This window comes from Aquila chrysaetos, chromosome 12 (assembly GCF_900496995.4).
Source record: "Aquila chrysaetos chrysaetos chromosome 12, bAquChr1.4, whole genome shotgun sequence".
In the NCBI taxonomy this organism is placed as follows: Eukaryota; Metazoa; Chordata; class Aves; order Accipitriformes; family Accipitridae; genus Aquila; species Aquila chrysaetos.
Genome location: NC_044015.1, coordinates 8,493,162 through 8,512,827, shown reverse-complemented (window position 1 = coordinate 8,512,827; position 19,666 = coordinate 8,493,162). Strand labels below are relative to the sequence as shown.

Genomic DNA, 19,666 nt, shown 5'->3' with positions numbered 1-19,666 from the left:
GCTAAACCCACTATTTTTTGAAGTCCCCCCCATGGTGCACTACAGAGTGAGCAGCTCAGAATTAAGAAATGCTTTGAAACATTTGGCCTGTGCACTAAAATAAAGCTTGTCCATGGTGGGGGGACCTGCTGCTAGTTCAGAAAGCTCATGAGATGTGATGCGTGGTAGGAAAGAGAATATGACACTTTGCCTTGGGCCAGTCATTCCCAGAGCCTGTTATTTATTATTCCTAGAGCAAAGGAAAAAATGTCAGAGCTTAATCTGAGGCTAGGAGGGTTTATCATGGGGAAACCAATGACTGGATCTTCAGACGAGGTGGTGGCAAGACCCAGCAACTGGAATCCAGCAAGAGCAAAATTCAGGAGATAGGAGCCAGGTTTCAGTAGGAAGGGTGGGTAGCTGGACCCTGTTATGCCTGAAAAGTGGCCGATGCCTGGATTGTGAAGGTGCCATCATGACATGTGTGCAAGGAAAAATGACCACGTTGGAAGGGACTTAAACTTTGGTATTTCTTGATTTTTGAGATCTTCAGTGCTATTTATGAATTCTTTGTGCAGCTACAACCCTGCACAAGCTGGGGCTGAATGTATGTGCAAGGACAGAAATTTTCTTTGGCTTATCCATGATTGCGATCGCTACTGTTTTATGAAAATTAGGTTTTCGCAGGGCTGCAGATTGGGTAAGCTCCAGCCATGCCAAGCTGCTGTTCTGCAGCAATTCATCCTGAAGGAAAACCACACCAGTAAGTTATTACTAACTGCTGTGGGATTTGCTCCTCAGGGTGTCTGTAGAGACTCCCCACCATGTTTTGCGAGGCTAGGGGAAGCACTGCTCTTGGGCAGCGTTTTGACACCATTGTAGAGAAGCCCACAACATGAATGAGGAATCTGAGGGTTAGGACCAAATTCAGGAGATTACATCAAACCTCAGGTCAGCAATGATTACAGAGAGAGCTCAGTTGCTCAGTGACTTCTTTCCTCTGCATAGGACAGCTGTCTGCTAGCGACACTTACAGATGAGCAAGCGCTCTCTTATTTACAGAAGCCATACTCTGTGTCTCGTGGTCTCACTGCCCTACCAGACACAGGGTGGGGGAGTGTGTGGTGGGGTATGCATTAAGCAGATGATCAAGCACACAAAATTTTCAAAAAACCCACTAGTCATCTGGAGAAAGAGGACAAGCCCAGCTTGAAGTGCAACCTGGAGACCTTGTGGCCCAGAACCCAGAGACCACCTTTACCCAGCGTCTCGAGGAAGACTGCCAAGAATAGGGGTATCCAGGAGCCACAAATGGCCACTTTGAGATTTCCTGCCCCAGTCTCGGTTATTGTATCCCATCACTTCCAACTTCAAGAAGTGACTGTTCATATTGCAGGCAGTGGTCTGGATTTGCTCACAGGCAGTGGACCAAGATCAGCATCAAGACAGTCGAGGTGAATCGCTCATGGGACTTAGCAAGCTCTACTTGCCCTGACTGCAGTGGCACGTGCAGGGCCATCTGGGCTACGTGCTGGATCCCACTCTTCTGTCCAGTTTATTTTTCTCTGTTGCCCCTCTGTTGAGCTGTTCTGCCCCTGTGAAGTATTAGGGACTCTGAATCCCTCATCGTGGACTCAAATTAAGCCATCAAGCGCACCATGATGTCTACATTAAACTCCATCAGAGAGGGCTGAGCATGGCCCAGAGCACTTTTGGATGTCTTGACCAAATTAAACTCCAACCTTGCAGCTCCATGTAAACGCTTATGATCACAGCTGCAACAACTGTATGCTGAGGACAGCCTGTGAGCTCCTGAAAGAGACAGCACTATTGCTGTGGAACCATCCTGTCCTCTCCAGCTGGCTCAGCCCGCTGTGCTGCAGCAGCTCACCCCAGAGCCAAAGCACACTCCGAGTTACCACTAAGTCCTGCAGGGCTCCAAAATAGCACTCGGACACCATCTTAACAAGAGGTCTGCTGCAAGCATGAGGACCCTCAAGTTTTCCTCTATATATTTCAGCAAAAAGCCATTAACACCACATGGTCTATCTTCAGACAGCGGCATCAGCTCCTGCAGCCCTTCTCTCGCTAAGCCTGCTAATGCCAACCAACCTCCTTGATTTAAACCATCAAACCTGAGAGCAAGGAGGTCAAGAGAAACTCAGGGCTTTATAATCAGAAAAGAAACACAATCCAGCTAGCTGGGGACCAGCTCTTAGAAGCCCACAGCTCAGAGGGGGAAGCCTGTAGCAGCTGAGGCTGGAGGTAACCTCTTGTTTTGTCTAACCAGCAGCATGGCGTGGGTACCATCCCAGAACAGTCTGCATGCAGTGTCTCGAACTCTAGCAAAGGACAATGAACAGGTTGAATATTTTCTGTCTTTAAACACTTGCCTTTTAATGGAAAATCACCTTTTCAATTAAAAATATCCTCTTGGCCAGCGCTTTTCACCTCTTTTGAAATTCTCCTTGGTTTTTCAGAAAAAAACAGAAAAAAAACTAAAAAATCAGAGTTTTCATAATTTGGGGGTTTTGTTTCTTTTTCCTGCTCTTTTGATTCTCTTTTTCCTTCTCACAATGAAATACTGGAGAATAAATCATGTCCCCGTGTGGGAGTTTTAACAAAATGTTTCATTTTTATCCTTCTTTCTTTCCTGTTGTCACTACTCTTTTCCCTCGAACTTCCCCAAGTCGCCGAGCGGCAGCATTGCAATCTGTCACACGGACAGACGAGGCACGGCTGCATCTCACCGCACTGTCTGCTGAGAGGGTCAGAAGGGGCAGATCACTTAACACTACACCTGTTTTATGAATAATAATACAGACAGTTTTGCTGGGTTCCTGGGAGGACATTTTCCCACCAGGATAAGCTCCGCATATTGAACAAATTAATGTCTTTAACTCATTTGACTCTGGTTAGCTCAGTTGCAATGGGAAGCTCCAGCAGTGCCATTTGAGCAGGGGAAAGACCAAGCAGACCTTCGAGGCAGGTTTGTTAGAATGTCTTGTGCTTTCCCTCTCTGCAAGTTCCACTTATGGAGGTATGAGATTATAAATTTGGGGTTGAAGAGCCTGTTTCCAGTGCAAAAATACGGAGAGAAAAAAAATGAAGCCTGAGAACAGGATCCATGAAGCTTCAGAAAAATGAAAATTATCCATGAGCACACCAGGTTTGGGTCACCCCAAAATACTCCATCTGGACCAAAATGAAGCACTTTGGTTCTTCCCTCACTGGCTAGACTAGCTCAGAAAATAAAAAGCACATTAAAAAGTCACTTTTTAAATTACTTTAAAAATTCAAAGAACTCAGAGTCCAAGAGTTTCTTTTTAAGATGGTGGAACGAAATGTTCCGATTCAAAGCAGCAAGTTTCTCCAGGTCTTTCCTTAGCAGGAGCAAGGAGCAAAAATACCCGTCCTCTCTTGGCCAGAGGACTGTGCCCATCAGCACAAGCAGCGGTATCCCGAGTGATGTTCCTGCCCAAAAGTCTCAGGAGGGTGTCCCTCAGCCCCATCCCAAGCCAGATATGTGACCGCAGCAAAAGAGGACACGGCTCTGCCAGCTCCAATCAGTGCCTCTCATATTATTTTATTTGTTTTGTTGGCTTTTATTGAGAGTGAAAAAATAATTTAAAGCAATTATCTGTACAGGGGGGCAGGGGAATAGTTAGCTGGTCAGAGGATCTGTGACCCCCCACAGCCAGGCCAGGGAGGGGAGGGTTAGAGGGGGTGATTTACAGCTGTACAAAACACGACAATCCCACCGAGGAGGAGCGGAGGGTGGAGGACATCTCTCGAGCTCTTGCAGGCTCAGAGCAGAGGGGTAGGAGGCTGTGCAGGGGCACGGGGGGGCCAGGGTCTGGCCAGAGAGGAGCCAGACCCTCAAGTGACCTGCAGGGGTGTCTCCAGCATCTCCATGAGGAAGGTGTCGATGGGGGTGTCCCCGATGAGCTTGAAGAAGAAGAGGTGCTCCAGGCACTTCAGCCCGATGGACCGCAGCGCCGGCAGGCGCAGGAGGAGTTTGGCAAACCTGGAAGAGAGCAGAGTCAGAGGCATGCGGGAGGCACTGGCTGCCCCCTCCCACATGTTTCCAAGCCTGTGCCAGGTGCTTGGGAGAGCAGAACCCAAATTCTCCCCCAAAATGCCTTAGGGAGTTCTCTGCCTTAGATTCCCCTATGCTTTCAAAATAAGCATTTCTCTTCGCATGTGCAGAAGGAATATGTCTCTCTTCAAAACAGAATTTAGCATTCTTAAAACCTCAAAAAAAAAAAAAAAAGAAAAAAAAAAGTCCAGATTCTCTCTCCAAGACTTGAACTAGTGACTTACATGTCCATGGTGCCATTTAAATCCTTCTTGAAACCGCCTTCAAAAATCCCCAGCCTCCTAAGAGGGTACGCAACCCCTCAGCACTGCCTCTGCCAACCACTGCCTCCTGTTTTGAGGCGCAGCTGCAGGGGGGGTGCAGCTGGCAGACTGCCTCCCCCTCCCCACGTCCCGCTTGCAGCGTTCTGCGATCACATCTAGAGCCAAAAATAGCAGAAGATGCTGTGGGTGCATCGCTTGGCTGGTGGCGATGGGGACGGATCCAGCGTTTTGAGAGCTCGACCAGCAGAGGGTAGGATTGGATTGAAAAGCAAGAAAATTGCATCTCGTCGGCACCCTAAAGGCTCTGGCCCAGGATTAGGACGCTGAGAGGACAGTGCTGCAGGAGCTGGGCTGCTCAGGCAGTTTTGGCTGGTGTCCTGCCCTTGCTTTGAGGGTGGCTCAGGCAGAGCTAGAATAGACACCCCTGCCTCAGGCTCCTCTTTCCAGGGTGGGTATTGTGCTGCTCTGAGCTGCCTGCCTTGCCTGGGGACACTCACCGCCCTGGCTGCTCCGGGTACTTCTGCTTCGTGTAGGCTTCCAGTGTGGCATAGACCTTCTCCCTCAGCGACTCCACTTCTGAGGGGCTGGACAAACCCTTGGCATCTGGACGAGGGAGAGAATACAGGTAGGGAAAAAATCACTGCAGAAGGGACCTTTCCACTGCCAGCAGAGTGACTGTATGCATGGGCGGGAGAGGACTTGGGCTCTCTTTACTCATGCACCCAGGGACTGGGACAAATCTGTCTGCCGTCCTAATGCTCACTGCCACAGCCCTCTTGCCTGTGACCTGCTGTGGCCCAGAGGGCACGTGTGTCACCTGGGACTGCCCCAGGCCTCAGACTTACCTGGGTTAAACAGGACAATGGCTCGCAGACACCCCAGCTCTGACTTATCCATCTGCATGTCTTTCATTTTGGACACCAGCTCTGTCAAAACTCTGCATGTGGGGGACATGGGTGGGCAGACAATCAGAGACAGGTACAGACAGCAAGGCTGGGGGCTGAAAAACATCTGGAACAAGCACTGGGAATACCCCAATTCCTCTCTGCAGGAAGAGGCAGCTTTGAGGGACAGCCATGCCACACGCTGCTCTTCTACATGTGCATCAGCAGCATCCAGGGACCTGAGCATCAAACTCGCTCCCATTCTCACTTTGCTCGGCACACAGCTTCTGTGCTGTTCGGACTATGGAGAGCAATTTGCACTCACTTGAGGAAAACCACGTGGGTTTTTCTCCGCATTTCACCGTGCAAAATGTGGGCACTGTCCTTGCACATGCCAGGCAGGGAGCAGCCATGGCATGGACAGTACATGTGCAGTTGTCATATGAGCAAGTTGGGGTTTAAGGCTTTGCCAGCTAAAGCTCTTGCTGATCAGTATTAGCTCTAGATCCAGTTACAGCTAACTCTTGAGAGAAGGCAGAGAAGCATTCCTCCCCCTGCACACCCAACCAAAGATCTGCTTCTGCAGCTGCAAATCCCTTTCCAAGCTGCCTTCACCCCATTCTTGGTTTTTAAGCCAGTCAAGTGTCTCCTCCTCATTCTAAGCTAGTTCTTCCCCAAATCACCATGGGTTTGCTCTAGTTCTCACTAAGGACATGTTTCCCATTCAGAGGGGAAAGACAGAGCCAGCCTGGCCGCCACTGCTAGGGGATGACAGAAACAGGCCACATACCTGTCAAAGATGGAGCCCACACCAGCACTGTGAGCACTGCTGCGGTGCACATGCAAGCCCGTGGCCAGAAGGATACCGTCTTGCACTGACACAGAGCGATGGGAGAAAGAGGCAATGAGCAGCTCATTCCAGCCTGCATGAGGAGGTGGACAGGACACAAGAGGCAGTTCAGCAAAAAATCAGCCCCACATGGAGCAGCAGAGCTGGTTTCTCCCTGCTGGCTTCAGACTCAGCTTACAGGAGAGATGGGACCCCAGGTACCAACTGCACCCTTGCCAACGCTGCAAGGGGTGGTAAACTCTGACCAGCAGCAAGGAAGGTGCAGAAAAAGACTCAAAGGGGGAGGGGAAAAATAAAATAAAATAAAATATGCTGTTTTTTACTCCTAAGAAAAACATATTCCTTGCATCAGCAACCCCTGTACATCATTTTGCATGTTACACACTAACGTGCCCCACACATAGTAAGTTCTGCAGTTACAGGAATTGCATTAACAAGTCACATTTATTCACCCTCCCCCAACCCTCCTACAAGTCTGCATGAAGAGGGGAACAAACAACAGATTCCACTGCCCCATCCACAACCTCTGCCAACCACTCATCATGGCTCAGGACGGGTTGCTTGCCCTGTGGCAGCAGGAATGGATCAGCTCAGGATTTCACATTCACTATCCAGCCTGGCTGGCACAGCACACAGCCCAGAGAAGGGATGGGGTACCAGGAATAGCCCCAGAGGCCATAAGTCAGGGATATTACCTGCCCGGAGGAGAATGACTTGGTCTTCCAGCGTCAGGTCGGAGAAGTGGGGGATTCGCTTGGCCCACTCGACGAGTGTGAAGAGCTGCTTGTCAGCTGCATGGCATATGTTGGTGACAGGGTCATTTGTCTAATTAAAAGTGATATCAAAAGGAAAAGAGCAGAGGAAAAGAAGAGAATTTGTCAATGAAAAAATCTTTGATAATCACTGTCTGCACTGCACACAGTATCGGATCAAGTTAACAATACTCAGAGCCACAAGTAAAATGACCAAATTGCCAATAAACTCAGCTGTGGGAAAAGAAGATAGTTATTACTACTATCCCCTCTACAACCAGTCAAATCATCTGGTTGCTAGACTTTTCCATTTGCTTGCTGTTCTTTGCAAAGCAAGCCTTGCATTGCAGGCTGCAGTCCTGCTCCCAGAGCGTATCTAGAAGCCATCAAGCAGCCTCTGAATGGGCATGAACAGCAGTTTTATCCAAACCAGTAAAACCACAGCAGTAAACCTGCTATGCCCAGCTCCATTCCAGTCTTGGTCACTGGGGCAGACAAGCAGTGTCCAGGGGAAGCCAGCACAGGGCTCAGACTCTCCAGCATCCAGCTATTGCCCTATCTACTCATTGAAGCCAACGGGAACTGGAAAAAAGTGCTAGGAAAATAACGTATAGGCTGTTTCCTAATTGTCATTCAGAGTAGCTTCAAAAGAAAAATTGCTGGTGATTTTCAGTCGGTGCGAAGCAAAATCCCCTTGCAAAATGCTAGCCGTTCACATGGGGTTTGTCTTTTCAAATTGCACCTCAAAGGCTCTCATCTCAAGCTGCAAGTGATGTTAGTGGCCCTTACTGAGCTCTCTGTGGTCACGTCGCTGTACGCCTCCGTCTTGGGTTCGACTGCCAGCTCAGCTTCCAGGATCCTCTCCACCGGCATGTCCTCGCTGCCACTGCTTGTGGATTCAGCCTCATTCTCGCTACGCTCCCTGCTCCTCTGCCTCTCCTCCTGCACAGCTGCAGGACAGAAACACAGCTCTTTACATCCACAGCAATACTTACCCGCCTGCAGTGGGTCCCCTTTCCTCTGGAAGAAGGGATATTTCAGATATCCATCCCCCCAAAAACTTTGGGATTGCTGTAGACCAGTGGCCTCCAAATTTGACAAAAGGTTGTGATTTCCAAGGTATGAAGCTCCAGAATAGAGGAAAGAGGAACTGATACCTCCAGGTGGCAGCCTGGAATCAGCTCTTACTAGATGCTGGAGGAGGCAGGAGGGACCCAGCACCCAGACACTGAGGTTTGCTGTGCTCGCAAAGTGCTTCAAACAGTCCCACAGCGGCCAGAGCATCCAGCAGCAGGGCTAGATGGTCCCTCGCTCCCAGCTGGATCCGCACATGCTGCCTATCTCATTCCTGAGCAAAAGATTACCCAGCCTGACCCAGCCCTGGTGTCACCTCTCCCTCCACCATCTCTCTTCCCAGCTCTCTCCACTAGAAAGCAGTTCCTAGCACCTCTGAATGCCCCAAAGTCTTCACTCTCTTCTCCCATCTCTATACATTTTCCAAAGTATCTACTGACTGGAGGAACAGAATCACTGAAATTCTCTCCAGATCTCGGCTATTAACTCCCAGGGTTGCTGGGCGTGTGGAGGACAGGTCAGTGTGGGACGTATATACGTGGTATGCCAAGCCTTGTGCTCAACAGAAGTCCTGGGTGCACATTTTTGTTGGAGAAATCCCAAAGGGAAATAAGAAAATCCTGCTTTAAAAAAAAAAAAAAAAAAAAAAAAGTGACCAGCAGGGGTCATTATCAGTTTAGCTCATTGCTGGGGAGAAATGTCCCAAAACTACAGCCCTGGTAGCATCACTCCCCTGTGTGAGCACACAGCACCAGGCAAGGGTGAAAAATGCCCTGTAACCCCTAAGGGCCAGGTAGGCAGCCGGCCTGGTTTCAAAAAACGCCCTGTACTGAGCTGCAGGCAGTTACATACCCAAAATGAAGGTTCAGTGGGGGAGAAGCTGGCTGCAAAGCTGGCCCCTGCCATGCAGACATTGGCGCTTCAGTATTCAACAGCTTAACAGCTTCCCTACCTGTTAGCTAAGCATCAGGCAGTCACTATCCAGAGGTGTGGAAAGACCACCAAGGCCAAGGGATAAAAAGTCCTTTAAGAGGAGAGGGGACCTGCATAAACACCAGGCACACCAAGGAAGCGACTAGCTCAGCAAGCCCACAGCTCACAGCAAGCCTGCACAAGATTTTGATCCCTATTTTCTCGATTAGGGAAGTGCTGCTGGAAGAAGGGTGTGACAAGTTTTAGGTCAGATACTTGGAATAGGAGATTTCTTTCCCATTTGTCTTTATTGCTCTGCTGTACACAGTGGTGTCAGGAAATAAGCCCTTGCATCAGCCTTGCCTTACCCTGGCTTATGTTAGGGTGCTTTCAGGGGAAGGGCCAAACCACAGGAGGTTCTTCAGCACTGAGACTCATGACCACTTTGCAATGCTCAGCACTTCCCTGCATTTCTCTCAGCTGGGAGAATGTGCTTCCCAACACTGCCCAGCTGCTGGGGAACTGGCAGCACCCAAGGAGATGGCTCAGTGGGGCATCCAGTCTGGCACTGGCAAGGGAGGGCAACACAGGACGCACATATGTGCCATCCAGCTGGAGGAAGCATTTGTCCTCTTTAGGGTAATGGACAGGAAGAAACCAGGGAAGTGTTTCTAAAGTCATCAAAATCTTAGCTGAAGAAAGAGCACGCCAAGGAAATACCAGTCCCATCACTCAGCCCCCAAACTCATCCGGCATTCCTTGTTCAAGCTGCAATCTGTCCCCAGTTTCTGCAGCTCCTGGAAAGCTCCCGTGATTATTGCAGCCAAACCTCTGCAGGATCCACCAAGATTCTGCAGTTTAAATTTTCATGTTCTGCAAAGGGAAGTTATGTTGACACCCTGGTCCTCTGAATCACTTTGCACCCAGCTGGAAGGGAGAGCTGTGCCTGGGATTAGGTTTTTGATTCAAGCTTGGCATTTCGCAGTCCTCCGCTGCCCTGAGCGGTTGAGGCAGCACAGCATTGATGATGCTACAGGGAAAAGGATGAGGCTCAGCCTCTGCCCAGTGTTACAGCTACTTCCCCAGGCTCTGCGCTGCACAGTCTGAGCTCCCACACAGGGAGTGGCTTGCGTTCTCTGCAGGGGGACAGCGTGGCCTCCAAAAAGGGACGGCTACACTGCCTGCTAGCATTCAACCCTGGAGACAGCACAGTTATTTTATCTTGGAAAAAAGCAGCTTAAATACTGTGCTAGTTGTCATTACCCGACCTTGCATCTGTCAGGATAATTTGGGAGACAATCCAGCTCAGCGGTCCTTGCTCCACCAAGGAGGGAGCAGCTAGCTGCAGGGGGCAGAGGTGGACAGATAAACACCCATACCGTTGGGCTTGCCTTTCCATGTGTCCTGGTTTCAGCTGGAATAGAGTTAATTTTCTTTCTAGTAGCTGGTATAGTGTTATGTCTTGGATTCAGTATGAGAAGAATGTTGATAACACTGGTGTTTTCAGTTGTGGCCAAGTAGTGTTTATACTAAGTCAAGAATTTTTCAGCTTCTGATGCCCAGCCAGCAAGAAGGCTGGAGGGGCACAAGAAGTTGGGAGGGGACACAGCCAGGACAGCTGACCCAAACTGGCCAAAGTGGTGAGCAATTGCATTGTGCATCACTTGTTTTGTATATTCCAATCTTTTTATTATTGTTGTCATGTTATTATTGTTATTATAATTATTAGTTTCTTCCTTTCTGTTCTATTAAACTGTTCTCATCTCAACCCCTGAGTTTTACCTTTTTCCCTTCCGATTGTCTCTCCCATCCCACTGGGTGAGTGAGCAGCTGTGTGGTGCTTAGTTGCTGGCTGGGGTTAAACCACGACACACCACACACCAGAGACTCACATGGTGGTGGCTTTTACAAAGACCTTCGTACTCTCTAGAGTTGCGTGGGAGAGAGGCAGGGCTGCAGGACATACTGCAGACTCGTCACCCTCAGCAGCTCCCGGAGGCTTCCTTCAAGTCAGTGCAAAATCCCTCTCAGTCCAATTGCCTCAGGTCAGATCCTTGCTCCAGATCAATACCTTAGATGGTTTGGGCCAGAAACAGAGTCCTTCAGGGGTTGCAGTAAATGCATGTGGAGTATGGAAGAGGCTGCATGAACTGCTTCCATACAGCGCTCTCCTGCAGCACAAACACCACAGGATGTGAGCTGTACCAGAGCTCATCTCCAAAGGTGAGGTTATGAGTGGAAATGACAGAGAACTATAAAATAAAAGATAGAAATAAGTTATTCACCCTTATCTTCCAGTGCAAGAATTAGGTGGTGACAAATGAAGCCAGTAAGCTGAAAACAAAAAAGGAGGTTGCTCTTCACGCAGGAGACAAGCAGGCTGCAAGAGGTTTACAGGAGTCCAAGGCATCCAGGCCATTAAGGACCACTAACTAAAGGCAAGCATGGGTCAAAATCAGTTAATAGGTTCAATCGTCACCAGTATGTGTGTTTAGGTGGGATGGGAAGAAAAATACAATGTAATAGCTTCCCCATCAGCCTTGTTTCCTTTACAAAACAAGGTCAAAAACACCCTGAAGCTGTCAGGGTGGGTTTTTGGAATGCTCCAGCCTTGGAGGGCCACCGAGAGCCAGATTTACCCTAATGAATGCAAGGAAAATTTCTACAAGCCCATTCCTTCCACTAGCCTGCACATACCTTCCCTCTTCATCCCCATTGCGAGGCACTTCTGATAGCGGCAGTACTGGCAGCGGTTGCGTTGGCGCTTGTCTATGAGGCAGTCCTTGTTGTCGCGGCAGGTGTAGATCAGGTCCTTCCGGATCGTCCTCTTGAAGAAGCCTTTGCAGCCCTCACAGCTGTATACCCCATAGTGCTTCCCTGGGGAGCCAAGGGGAGGCCATCAACGGGCAGGCAGGCATCTGCCCTTCCCTTCAGCATGGAGGAGCTCAAACCAACCCCAAAGGTGAAAAAACTGGCTGCAGGGTAACACCTTAGCAGTCCTGACTTGGCTTTAGTGGCTCTTCACAGCAATAGTGACCAGCAGCAGTCAAACTATAGGACTACTGCTTTCCTGTGATAAGGAGGGACTGCATCCCAGGGGAAGGACATGGAGTCACGTCTAGCTGCAGTGCAAGTGCAGAAAAACCATAGGTAGCAAGTGGGGTGCACTGATATAGAGGGGGTCTGCAATGCCCAGCCATTGCCCAGACGCTGCAGGTCTCTGGGGTAGGAGAAAAAACCCAGGCACAGCCAAAGCCCAGCTAATACAAAGCACAGGTAAGTAAGAGCACAGCGATTCTGGTAAATTTACCTTTGATAAACAGGGACAAAATGTAAAATGAGATTATACTCATAAGGGAGAAGAGCATGGCTTTTAGTTTTGCTCTCTTTTGGGCACAGCGCAACTAATCTGCAAAACAGACAGCCTGCTCTTGGGTAAGCCAGACCCAGCTACGAATCCTGCAATGCCAGTATGGCCCCAGTGAGCCTCCACAGTGTTCACTCTTGCACAAGCCCTGCTTCAGAGCATCAGGGGAGTTTTCATTACACAAAGCCTTCCCCAAGAAAAAAAAACCTCCTACCTGAGGACCTGTCCCCACAGATGGCACAGATGTGTTTGGCTAAGGAACCTGGGCTTGTGGATGGATAATTCATGTTCCCGATCCCCGGGAGACCCGGCAAGGGCTTTACGTCCTCCAAGCTGTTGACATTGTTCAGGACGTTGAGCTGCAGAAGCAGAAACCACAAGACAGGTTAGAGAGACTCATACCTCAATGAAACCATCCCCAAATTGAGCTGACCCCTCCCTTGATGCTCCTGCTGGGCTCGTCCCACAAGCTTATCCCCTGCAACTCCATGGGGCTGCCACGGGCAGAGAGACATCCTCTGGTGAATCCAGCTGGAGGAGTTTAAGCAGATGCCTGGTAGCAGAATTGCCTCTCACCCTGCCCTGATGCTGTAACCAAAGCCAGGACTAAGCAGAGCTGGAAAAGGGCAGACAGCAACCCTCAGCTGCTCACTTACAGCCTCCAAGCGACAAGGCTGGTGGGATCCTGTCTGCGTCATTAGAGGATGCTGATCACTGGCTGCTTGCGGCCTCGAGCACTAACAGCTTAGTAAGGAAGAGCTTTGCAGCCAGACAATTTGTTGCAATTAAACCTGCACTGCTGCATGGCTAGGGAAGCTGTAATGATTTAAAAAAAAAAAAAAAAAAAAAAAAAAAGTGTTAAGTAGGCTACCTTCCCTGTCTCATGATACGCAAATCTGCATAAACACATGAAAACATGGCCATCTTGGTCTCTCCCTGGGACTTAGGTTCCCAAATGCTATCACAGGCTGGAAAATGGAGCAGATTTGGGGTTGCCAGATTTAAAAAAAAAAACAAAAAACCAACAAAAAACCAAAAAAACCCGAGCAGGCTGAGCATCTAAAAATCAGCTGCAGTGAGATGCAGGCAAACAGCCTAGAGCCCCCAGCTGAGATTCCCAGGAGCTGCTCATGGTTGCTGCAAGTGAAAGGTTACAAACTGACATCGATTAGAGACCAAAGCCTGATGTTGCCCAGGGCTTCGGTTTATTGCTGTTTGCTTTCGAGCTGTTGTAGGCAGGGCAGTGAGGATTAAGGGCCATTGAACACGTCTTGTCAAAAGCTGTCTGGGCAGAGCAATGTCTCTCCAAAACCACTATCAAATCATCTTTCCCATTGCCATACTTTGAGGGCTGGGGATGGTTTCTTCATCATTGAGCTTGTTTTTAACAGTCACCCCAATTTATCAGCTAAAGTTCTTCTTCCCAGCAAGAGGGCGGAAGCAGGGACAGAAAACAAGGCTTTGGATGAAAATCCAGCTACAGCCTTCATTACAGTCTCCATAACTTCTAAACCACTAGATTTCATGCATGCTGTTGCAAGTTCTCCATTTGCTCCAAGAAATTGCCCATTTCCCATGAAAAAGTATAATAATTTCCACAGGAAGTTTCAGCAAAGAACAAGAAGGGTTCATCCCATTGGGATTTTTGGACCTGTCGTTAGAAAAATAAAAAGGTGAAGTCTGTTTTCATCTTCCCTCACCACTGTCCCTTCATTTTCAAAGCTTCAAAGGTCTGATGACATTGAAAATACAAATTATCCACCAAAAATTACCACATTAGGAGACAGGTTATTTCGCCCCACTGGAAAATAAAAGCGTATAGGGAAAAATTGCCCAGAGGAACAGAGGTCCGCTCTCCCCAGCAGAGACCCAAGCCCAGGCACTGGCAGCTGTAAATCCTCATGCTTCAAAATCTGAACTTGGCCCTAGGAAAGGAGAAATCAACCCCTTCCTCCCCACAAGTGTCCAGCCACCTTTTTTACCCTAAAACTTCTTCTTGGCAAGATGCTGAGCCAGGAGGAACTTTTTATGGTTTAAAGTGTTACTCAGAGCTCAGGTACCACCTTTTCTTTCTCTCTGGCTGCACTCTGAGACAATAACAGAGAGGAAGGGTGTATGGGGGGGGAAACGGGGCAGTTTTAGCCATCAGTGTCCTTGGAGCTTGACTCTTGCAGGTTAAGTGCAATCATGTATGATATCTGGGACAACTCCTTGAACCCAAATCCATTAGCTGCCTCCCTGCCGAATCCCCAAGGCCCAGCTGTCTCCTTGCATTAGAGGCAACACAAATGAAGCCCGCTCCTCGGAGCTGGGAACTTGGCACAGTGCCCAGATTGGGGAAACTGCTTCCGAGACCATCGCCAACCCCAAAGGAAAGGCTCCCATGCAGCCAGTGCTGCCACCAGCTCCACCACCATGAAGTCCCTGCCCTGGATGCCACGGGCACAAGTATCATCAGGTCGATGGGGAACGGTTGGGTGGTGCAAGGGGAGGAAGGATGCTCACTGCAGACGGCCCAGGCCCACGCAGGAGTTGAGGATGCTGGTGAAAGGCAAGCCAAACCTGCCAAATTACCCTCATACTCTCTCAGAGCTCTTCAGGGGCCTCCCCATACCATCCTCTCCAGCCTTGGTGGCAGGTGCTAGGAAGAGCTTCAGACAGCCCGTGGTGTAGCACTGGGGTATGGGGCAGACAGGGCTCAGGGACCACCTCCTCGCTGCTGCCTCAGCAGGAGCCGTGAGGCTCTTGAGCACTCCCTACCTTCAGGTCCCACTAATAAAACGCAAAGTCTTGTTAATAAAAGGCAGAATTTCCACTACTTTCTGGCCTCCCAGAACATTTCAGCACACTATCAAAATTCTACACTGCCACCTCGGTCCCAGCCGTGCCAGAGGTGGTGTCAGGCTCTTGGGCCAGCGAGTGCCTGTCCCTGCCCCACAGAGCCATTCTGGAAGGCTCCCAGCCCACCCATGGCTCTGGGGAGGCACCAACCTTAACGCCTGGGTCTTCCCCCTGTCTGGAGGGGAAACCTCAGCACCTGAGTGAGCTCACGCAGTAAGGACGGGAGCGCTTCATTTTTCTACAGGCAAAGTTTATATGCAACACAGAGTATGTGGCTGGCATTTAGCATTAACATTTGTCTCTCTCTAGAAAGTCTGTCTCCTTTCCAAATAAGCAAAACAGATATCCTTTTGCAGGAAGAAGGGGAATGCTTCACATGATGCAGCCCTTGGCTATCCCAATTATTTCCACATACACACTGCAATAGATGCAGTGGAGGAGAACTGGACTTCACCCATAGTGAGAACAGATCCGGGAATTAGCTCTCTCCTCTTATTGTGCAGGGTATTTTGAAATATATACAGGTGTCTTCTCTATGTCTGTGCCAGGATGATATAGGCAGAAAGATTCACATGCTGGAAATTGCTCTTTATAGCTGATCTCCTTAAGTGGCCAAAACACACCAGACTCCCCACCAGCCAACCCAGTCCCCCAGATTTTGGGACTTTACCCAGACCGAACACCATGAATTGTAGCGAAGCAAGCGTGCACATCTGCCTACCTGCGGACTGGCGTGTGTCACAAAATTCATGCCTGGGGCTGAGGACAGAGCAACGGGGTGTGAGCCGATGGAGGACGCAATGACCCTGTATGGCGAGCCCAGCGCGTTCACCGGAGACCCGATCGCATTCATGGGGGACGGCAGCGCCCGGGAGGCGTTCGCAGGGGCCTCGAGGTAGTTGTGGTGCCCCTCCACTGAATTTCCTGTGGAAAGGCTTGACGATGGGCTCACAGATGTGGAGCTGGCGTGAACAGGGGAATCTACAGGGAGAAGCAGAAAGATTAAATACACTATGAGCGAGGCTGGCTGTACAGCAATCAGCTGCCCAGCCTTGGTCATGTCAGCTTAGATGCTGGCCGAGGCTCAAAGCCAATCAGCAAACATGCCTTATGCTATAAAGGTAAACAGCAAAACATTGGTTATGGTAGGGGAAATAGAGTTACGTACAGCAATAAAACATATTATGAAGATAATACTTAATAATCAAATCTTCCTTCACTGCTTTGGTGCCTCAGCTGACTTGAAAGAAGGCACTGCTGCCTGCCTGCCTCAGGCTGGTTTTCTTTGAACTATTCCCTGAGGTCCCATTTCTTTTGTCCAAGCCGGCTCTAGAGACAGCGCACTTCTGAAACCATGAAATCCCCACCAACCAGACTAGAAACCCTAAACGGTCCCCGTGTCTTATGAAGCACCTTCGCTCCTGCGATGGCTTGGGCATTGTGCTCAGGAGGCTTCTCTTCCCCTTCCCGCCCACTTACCTCTCCACCGTGCTGTTTCATGTGTTCCTCCAGCTCTCAAATCTTGATGCCAGCATCTTCAGAAGGAGCTGGAGCAATGCAGGACAGAAACCGCCCATGACATGCTAGCAACGCAGATGACAGGACAAGGCACCCACAAAATATTTTGTCCATTACTTTTCCTCACTTAGTACGAGACAGAGCAGAGACTGTGGCCACACAGACGTACCTGGGCAGACAGTCTCACAGCCACAAGGAAAGAGGGTTTCCTCCTTCCACACTAAAGAGCTCCAGTGCACATTGCCAAACTGAGCCTCACGGTAGCCCCGTAACATCAGCCTGCCCCTGAACCCCGCTGGGGAAAAGGTAGCATAGAAAAGCAATATAACCTTGATCATTGCCACTTCAGGGCAGTCTCTGAGGTTGAACACGTCACCCAAGGCCTAAACGCTGTCTTCTGTAAGACCAGTCTCAAATATTCAGAGGGTATCTGGGCATCAAATGCCCACTAGTCCTGATGGGTTATGTACCGAGCTGTATTTTAAGGATTTATATGACCTTCTCTCCCTCCCCTAGAATTTACCAACCCCAGTTAGCATTAGCTGTTGTTAACATTTCAATGAACCATTGTTTCTCTGATGGTTTTTCAACACAGGAGATCATTCCCTGGAGTAGCAAGGCAAAGATGTTGTGTGGGAAGGTCACACAGTTGGTTTTCCATGGCTGGCACAGAGGATGCTTGTTCCCATTGCATTTGCAAGTAAGGCAGCGCTTTGGTGTTTTGTTTGTTTTTTTCCTCCTTTTAACATTATTGCAAAGTTATTTACGTGACAGTGTTTGTTATTTTACCTGAAGTAACAATCAAATCTGATTCAAAGGGAAGATGCACAATAAAGACGGGAAAAGGTCAGCTTGCTGAATAACATTAAAGACATTTGTCAGAGTCAAGGAGGACTCGATCCGCTGTTATCAACCCACTTCAGACTTAATTCTGCAGAGAGAGGGGGAGAAAAGGTCTTTGTCAATTCTTGCTTTGGCTTTTTGGATCAATTCTCCCAGTGGGAAAGCGATGTGCAGCAAGAGGAAGCCAGCTCAATGACAACAGCAGAAGCCTTGGAGGCAGCAAGGCGGTCTGGAGGCAGAGCCAGGGCTCCTGCCTGCTGCTGGAGAGAGTCACCCCACATCCCCCTGCCACCATCATGGAGACACGCAGCCTGGTTTCTGTTAGTAGACAGCAAAATCCCTACCTCGTAATGGCTTCCAAGCGCAAAAGACTTTCACCCCAGAGACAGCTGCCAGGAGAGCCTTTAGCAGTGGACAGAAGCTGTGCTGTTTGCCTGGCCCCTGCCTTACCTAAGCACTCAGCTCACAGAGGTACCTGGGTTGTTTCCTGGCACTTAAAAGAGCCATCCTGACTTGTGCCATTATCGGCTTCAGAGAAAAGCAAATGCATTTTTCATCACCTGCAAGTGGTCTGGTACCATAGCATTCAGTCCTCCCCAGCATCTGTAGCACAGACTTACAAAGAAATTGTTTTTATGCCTCTTTAAACAACTAGATAAACAACATTGCCTTTGAGGAACATTCAGCTTGGAAAATAAGCCACTGAAAGGGAGATTGGGCAGAAATCTATCACACCAGCACAGCTAAGGAGAAGAATGATTCTTCATCCTTTTCCATTAACATAGAAAAGGGCATATTTTGAAACTATCATGCAGAAGATTTAAACCAATAAGAAAAGACTCCCAGGAGAGTTACTTAACTGTCTGCATTTACACCAGACCTTACAGAAACACTGTCACTACTAAGTTTCTCCATTAGAAAGGCTCCAAGTTTCGTAAGGACCCAGAGCAAGGCTTTCACCCAAGGAGACTGCTGGCCAGGGCAAGCCCCATGGTGTGCTTGTGTCCATGCCAAGAGGCAACTGTTCAAGGGCTATGGCCAGGGGAATCCCCTAGCTCCCAGGGCAGGATCAAAGGTCAGAGCCAGGAAGCCTGGAGGGCTTGTGCCTACCTCTCTTACCCCAGCAATGAGACACCAAAGAGGAAGCATGAATGCATGAAGGAATGTTTGCTGGTAGAGATGGATGGATAAATGAAAATATCTACTGGAGAGCACAGAGGTGTGTTGTGGTTTAACCCTAGCCAGCAACTAAGCACCACACAGCTGCTCACTCACTCCCCCCACCCGAGTGGGATGGGAGAGAGAATTGGAAGGAAAAAGGTAAAACTCGTGGGTTGAGATAAGAACAGTTTAATAGAACAGAAAGGAAGAAACTAATAATGATAATAATAACAATAATAAAATGACAACAATAGTAAAAGGATTGGAACATACAAAACAAGTGATGCACGATGCAATTGCTCACCACTCGCCGACCGATGCCCAGTTAGTTCCCAAGCAGCGATTCCCCCCCAGGCCAACTCCCCCAGTTTATATACTGGACATGACGTCCCATGGTACGGAATACCCCCTTGGCCAGTTTGGGTCAGCTGCCCTGGCTGTGTCCCCTCCCAACTTCGTGTGCCCCTCCAGCCTTCTTGTCGTCTGGGGCATGAGAAGCTGAAAAATCCTTGACTTAGTCTAAACACTACTTAGCAACAACTGAAAACCTCAGTGTGTTATCAACATTCTTCTCATGCTGAATCCAAGACATAACACTATACCAGCTGCTAGAAAGAAAATTAACCCTATCGCAGCCGAAACCAGGACAAGGTGCAAAGCCAGGTTCTGCCAGGGCCTGACAACACAAAGCACAGTTAACGTGCTTGTTTCCACAGTGCCTGGCCGCGCTGTCCTGCCAAGGCTGTGACAAATCTGTTGGTCAAAAGTATCAGTGTTAACTTTTCATTTACCAACGAACAATTTTATCCATCCATTATAAACTGTAATACAAACCCCATTTAGAAAAGCAGAGACAAAACAAAACAAACAAAAAAATAACATCAAAGCAAAGCACTCCTGCAAGGTGGTCCAAACTTTGACTTCTAGTCCCTCCCTGTGATGAGTTTGCCAAGTCAATCCCTGAGGGAGCAGAAATGTACCCTCCCACACCTGGGGGAATACTCCTCTCAGCTTCTCATTTTCAGGCTGGAGTGCTCCAAGAGAGATACAAGATGTGACTGCTACCAGGTTATCAGCTTGTGCGAGGAACAATTTGCACAGCTGGCAGAAGGTGTGCAGGAAG

At 49.0% G+C, this 19,666-nt stretch overlaps 1 protein-coding gene across 2 annotated transcripts in view; it reads right to left on the bottom strand.

Moving 5' to 3' along the window:
• Positions 1 to 3,545: 3,545 nt before the first annotated feature.
• The window catches only part of RXRG (retinoid X receptor gamma), a 28,561-nt gene continuing 12,440 nt past the window's right edge, over positions 3,546 to 19,666 (bottom strand). For both annotated transcript variants that reach the window (XM_030033561.1, XM_030033560.2), the window contains exons 2-10: positions 15,743 to 16,002; positions 12,395 to 12,539; positions 11,511 to 11,690; positions 7,617 to 7,777; positions 6,771 to 6,900; positions 6,016 to 6,148; positions 5,187 to 5,278; positions 4,839 to 4,944; positions 3,546 to 4,006 (exon numbers count right to left, since the gene is read on the bottom strand). In XM_030033561.1, the coding sequence (XP_029889421.1) occupies positions 3,859 to 4,006; positions 4,839 to 4,944; positions 5,187 to 5,278; positions 6,016 to 6,148; positions 6,771 to 6,900; positions 7,617 to 7,777; positions 11,511 to 11,690; positions 12,395 to 12,539; positions 15,743 to 16,002 (1,355 nt within the window). In that variant the 3' untranslated portion in view covers positions 3,546 to 3,858. The remainder of the gene's footprint in view (positions 4,007 to 4,838; positions 4,945 to 5,186; positions 5,279 to 6,015; positions 6,149 to 6,770; positions 6,901 to 7,616; positions 7,778 to 11,510; positions 11,691 to 12,394; positions 12,540 to 15,742; positions 16,003 to 19,666) is intronic.